Source organism: Dromiciops gliroides, chromosome 6 (assembly GCF_019393635.1).
Source record: "Dromiciops gliroides isolate mDroGli1 chromosome 6, mDroGli1.pri, whole genome shotgun sequence".
In the NCBI taxonomy this organism is placed as follows: Eukaryota; Metazoa; Chordata; class Mammalia; order Microbiotheria; family Microbiotheriidae; genus Dromiciops; species Dromiciops gliroides.
Genome location: NC_057866.1, coordinates 118,517,174 through 118,522,861, shown reverse-complemented (window position 1 = coordinate 118,522,861; position 5,688 = coordinate 118,517,174). Strand labels below are relative to the sequence as shown.

Here is a 5,688-nt window from a genome sequence, read left to right as displayed (position 1 = left end):
GGGGGGAGATGGGGGAGGAGCTGGGCAGTAAATGAACTTTACACTCACCAAAATAGGCTCAAAGACCTTAATCTCATCAGAGTTGGCTCAAGGAGGGAATAACATATACACTCAATTGGGTGGAGTAATCTATCTAACCCTGCTGGAAAATAGGAGGGGAGGGGATAAGGAGGGAAGGCAGATTGGGGAAGGGGGCAGTCAGAAGCAAATCCCTTTTGAGGAGGGATAAGGAGAAAGAAGATAGATAATACAGTAAATATAATGGGGAAGGGAATAGGATGGAGGGAATGGTTAACAATAGTAATTATGAAAAAGAGAAAAGGGAAAAAAATTGTACACACACACACACACACACACACACACACACACACAAAGAATTTTTGCTGCTAACAGTAGAGGGTCCAAAGTTTTGAAGCATTTTTGGCAGCTCTTAGATAGGCCCCCAGCTGTCACAGTACAAATACATAGAGTTATGCTGAAAACAGGATAACTAATTGGATTACCAAGAGAAGAAAAGCTGAGAGCCTCATGAACATTCAAAGAATGTAAAGAAAATGATTTGTCTAGAGGCCAAAGTCCTTTCAACATGATTAAACAAATGGGAAAAGAGAAAGCTGGTAAATGGGAATTGTCCTTGCCAAAAGTTTATGCCCAGAGAGAAACAGAAGTGTTAAAAGTTATTTGTACAAGGAAGAAAAAGGAGGCTTGGAAGAGAATAGTTACTAAAGTCTGCTTTATTGGGGATGGCTTTACTTGAAAACCATAAAAATACAAAAGATTCATTAGGCTAATAGTTTTGTGTTTTAAGAAGGCTCATGTAACTTATCTTGAACTTAAAGCCACTGTTTGCTTACCCATACTTGGTGTGAAGAACCCCTCATTTCCACTATATATAACTTTGGGTGTTATTACTGTTGGGGGGGATGAGGGGGGAAAAGGTGGTTCTTAGGCATTCTTCAATAAAGAGAAGTTTCTCCTGTGAGAAGCAAAGGTGGTTCTTAGGCATTCTTCAATAAAGAGAATTACACTCTGGGACACAGTCCAATTAGAATTAAAGTGGTCTTTTAGTTGGTGCTAGGAAAGTGACCAAGTGAGAAATCAAAGACTTCATCCCTAGGGGAGAAGGGCTTAGAAACATCTTCCTCCCAGAACAGAAGGGAGGCAAAAGCTCTTATAGAGGATAGATGGGGGTGTCCACTTGAAAACTGGAAAGGTCCCTTGTGGGGTGGGGAAAGCCTGGATGCTTGTCATATTCCTGAGAGTCAAGGGGGATTCTTTTTGAAATGATGGTCCATAACCTTGAGGGTATGTGTCTCCTAGCTCCAGTCAGGTAGTAGCCATGCCTAATGGACTTTTCTCCTATAGAACTTTATCTCCCCTTGGTTCTTAGGTGTGTTTGTCTTGATATCTAGTTGGTCAATCTAAACTTTAATAGTCCCTTGATTCAATATGTCTGTCCTGTTATCTAGTGTGTTTTGGGGGGGCTTGGCTGTACTTTCTAAATTACTATTACTTATATATTAATGGCTATTTATATAATAATGGCTATTGTACCCATTTTGGCAGCAAACATTTATTAATATTAAATATTAGTAAAGTGTTGACTATGAAGCATTTAACACAGGCAGAAAAACTCCAGCACCAGAGAGTACATGGCCTACAAACTGGGTTCAGAAGCCCTACATTACCTATTCTGTCCTAAGAGGAGAGTGCTCACCAACCAATAGCCTTCCCAAGCCAAGACTCTGATCCAAGATGGTGACAACCTTGAGCCTTGTGTGGTCTCAGTTTTTATCCTCTTTTGACAGAGGCAGGTCACCAAACACTGATCAAAGCTAATTGGATAGCACAATTCAATTCTGTTGGCTGATGTGACCTGAGAGTGGTCCTTATTAAAATGATCTGTACAGATGATATAAGGAGGAAGTATCCAAAAGACTACCCCCTAAATTACTCAAGGCAAAGTCCATTATCTAGGGGTGGCTTAATCCCATCAGTTCAATTCAGCTAGACCAAAGAGTCTATCTCCATTTCTATTGTGCCCTTAGGCTGGTCCCAAAACCGGCTAAAGTTCCTATTAACTGGACTTTCTGGTGTAAGGGGGAGAGAAGGCTAAAACGGATCTGGATCCCCCCAAGAAAACTCATTATGAATAATTATTTTCTCATACTGGTCATCTTTAGTTTTGCTTCTCACAGGAGAAACTTCTGATTTATGCTAAGCCCCATGTCATTACCAAAGGTATTGTCACTGAAGTGAATGTTAGTGACTTGAGCCTTAGGACACAAAGAGGTAAAAATATCTGGGAAAAATATCTACAGGTTACCACCAATCTGGAAAATGAAAGATGTATAAATGCTGTCTTGCTTGTTTGATTGATTGAATGAAGTTCTGCATTCTTAACAATTATGAAAGACTATAATAGATCAAGAAAACCACAACAGTTACTACATTAAACAAAGAACATAACCATTCTACCAAACCCAATTATAAATGAGGTCTCCTGTTCCTAGGCAAATTCTATTTATTATATTGCATATTGCTTTTTAAAAGACCCCAGTTCTATACATTGGTTGTTTTGATTTGAGCTATTTTCTATTCTTTTATGATCATGACTTTTTATTTTCCATTTTGGAGTGCTAATAAAAACAAAAAGTTGGAAAAGTCAAGCCAGAAAAGCTTCAATCATGTTCCCAGTGTTTACTATTTGTTAATTACCAGCCAAACAAATTAAATTCAAAGAGGCTCAACCCAGTTTGACTGTAGTGTTATGGGGTTAGGACCTATCAAGGAATGTGAGACTATTTAAGTTTAAACTGGCCTAACTAGCTAAAGGATGGACACACCTTGAGAAGTAAGGGCGTGGCTGCTGCCTGATTCCAGGCCCGGGGACAGAGATAACTCCAGAAGTCAGGACCACCACCCCTCACTCAAGCTTCCCCACCCCCAAAGGGAACTGTCCATAGTCAGGTGGTCACCCCATCTGTCTGGCCACCATCTGGACTCTATAAAGGCTTTGGCCTCCCTTCCTGGCAAGGAGAAATTTGTTTCAGAGGCTTGTTCTCTTGCTCCTGGGACTCTCTTGGGGCCAGAGCCTTCTCCTCTCCCTCTTGGTAAAATGTGCTGGGTATATAATTGGTAGGCCTCTCATTCTGTGACTAGTGAAGAAGTTAAGGAAATGCTATGTGGTCAGTACTTTATTGATATGTGATCTTAATTAATAATAAATGCTTTTAATATGAATATATGGATCACCTGGATTTGATAGAGGTGCCTTATCATCCAAAAGTATTTTTTATGAAACCTTGGGTTAACAGGAGCAAAACGTCTTTCAACTGAACTCCAGACTGAACCCAGATGGATATCAGATTAGTCCCTACCTAGTGTGAGAATCAGGGTGCTACCCCCTGCTGAGAAAGACATTGTGAGAAACAGGACACCCCCCCTCCATCCCCCCATCCAGAAAATAAAGCATGTGACTAGCATCCAGAAGCTGCCTGGTATCCAGAAGTTACATCTATTCATAGACAACCTGTAAGTCATGTCAATCAATGGACTAGCCAATTAACTTGGAGCTGTGTGTGGGGACTGCCCCTCTTCTGGGCCGAAGGAAACTTCCACTGGAACACATAGAGGATCACCTTTTCATTCGGGGACCTGCTTGTGGCAGTTGAAGCAGGCAGGTAGACAGATCTCCTAACTTTCTGAACTTCACATGTTCTCTTTAGAAGCATAGATTGCTAGGTGAAGGTGGCTTTCTTTCTCTCTCTTGGTTAACCCCTAATATACTTTAATAAATACTTAAAAGCCTAAATTGTTGCTGAATTTATCAGTAAACTTAGCCATTTCTACACAACCGCCCCGTGGCGGGGACAGATAAGGTGACCACACATTAGATTTTTTTTCCTAATATTCTTTTTTTTTTTTTTGTGGGGCAGTGAGGGTCAAATGACTTGCCCAGAGTCACACAGCTTAGTAAGTGTCAAGTGTCTGAGATCCCATTTGAACTCAGGTCCTCCTGAATCCAAGGCCAGTGCTTTATCCTCTGCACCACCTAGCTGCCCCTCCACACATTAGATTTTAAACACCACACTGGTGACTTCTTTTCCCTCAGGATAGGAAGTCCCTATCTCATGGGGACATCTGGGTGTCCTTATCCTTGCCAAACCCTTTTTGGGAATCCAGTAATCTTATGATGCTTCTGTATTTCCTCCATACTTGTTACATACATTCATGTTACAGTATTTGCTTTTGTGTTGATCAGTAACTGACAACGCCATGTAACCAGTGGACAAAAAAATCTTATATACTCTCAGAAAGAGAGATGATCATGGTTCTTTCTTCTTGGGACAAAATAAATTGGTATTATGTTTTTCCTCTCTGTCTCTAATCTGGTTTATCCTGTAGGAGACATTACGTTATTTGATCTGGTTCTGTTCTGTGGGAGACATGTCTTTATTATTATTAATATTAATTTTTGTATTAGATATTATAATGTTAATTTCTCTGATCTGTTTATTATTTTTCTAGGAGACAGGCAGATAAAACTTTAATTTTCAACAATGCTTATTGCCAAAACTGGTACAATAGCCATTAATTTATAAGTAGCAGTATTTTTAAAAATCCCAGCCTAGTTCCCCAATAACTTAGACAGAAACACCTAGCCCCACAATATTTTAAAAAACACAAATCCAATTATATGCAACAAACATTTAAGTATCTACTATGTACAGGCATTATGCTAGGTGTTGGGGGCCAGAGACAAAAATAAAAGAAGATAATCTTGCCCACAAGGAGCATATTACTATCTCTACAGAGGAGAAAGAATATGCACACAAATAAGTTAATATAAGCTTATACAAATAATTTAAAGAAGAAGAGAAGACTTATATCTGGTGGGATCAGTAAAGATTTCATGTTGGTGTTGACACCGAAGCTATGATTTATAGGAAGTTAAGGATTTTTTTAAGGAGAAATGAGTAGGAATTATATTTCATATATGAACCAATTGTACAAAATCATGGAGGTAAGAGTTGATAACTACAACCATATTTTGGAAAAATTAAATGCTGGATTGGAAGGTTTTATTTTATTTTTGAGGAAAAAAAATCATTGATGATTTTTAGTAGGGTGCTGACATAGTGAAATCTGTGTCTTAGCAATATCAATTCCATTGACATTTTGGTAGTAATTCACAAAGGGGGAGAGATTGCCTATATTTTGTTGTATCTACATAGACAATTTTTACCTTCCCCCTTCCATTTTAGTCTAAAGCCCTTTTGACTACAATTTCAAGAAAAGCAACAGCTGAAACTGGGAGATAGATACAAAGCTATTCTCAAAGGGGAGGAATGCTCAGATTCTCAAAGGAGGAAGCAGCTGCTTGTCCCTCAAGGAATGATTGTGTGGATTAACAAATAATTTTTAGTATATATTTTTCCAAAATATGGTGGGGCAATCAGGGTTAAGTGACTTGCCCAGGGTCACACAGCTAGTAAGTGTCAAGTATCTTGAGTCCAAATTTGAACTCAGGTCCTCCAGGCAGGGCTTCATCCACTACACCACCTAGCTGCCCCAGATGTTCCTTTTCTACCCTTTCTTCTGTTCAAATTTTTCCAACCTCCAACATTCTAATATGGATCCAAATTCCACTCTTACTCTTCATATCCTTTTCTTTTTTGGGGGGCG

At 39.3% G+C, this 5,688-nt stretch overlaps 1 protein-coding gene across 1 annotated transcript; it reads left to right on the top strand.

Annotated features, from left to right (window-relative positions):
* The first annotated feature begins 586 nt into the window (after positions 1-586).
* Positions 587-2,375, top strand: LOC122732823 (ribosome biogenesis protein NSA2 homolog). Its single transcript, XM_043973223.1, is given in 2 exon segments — positions 587-904; positions 2,223-2,375. Coding segments are annotated over 2 exon segments (471 nt in total).
* The last annotated feature ends 3,313 nt before the right edge of the window (positions 2,376-5,688 follow it).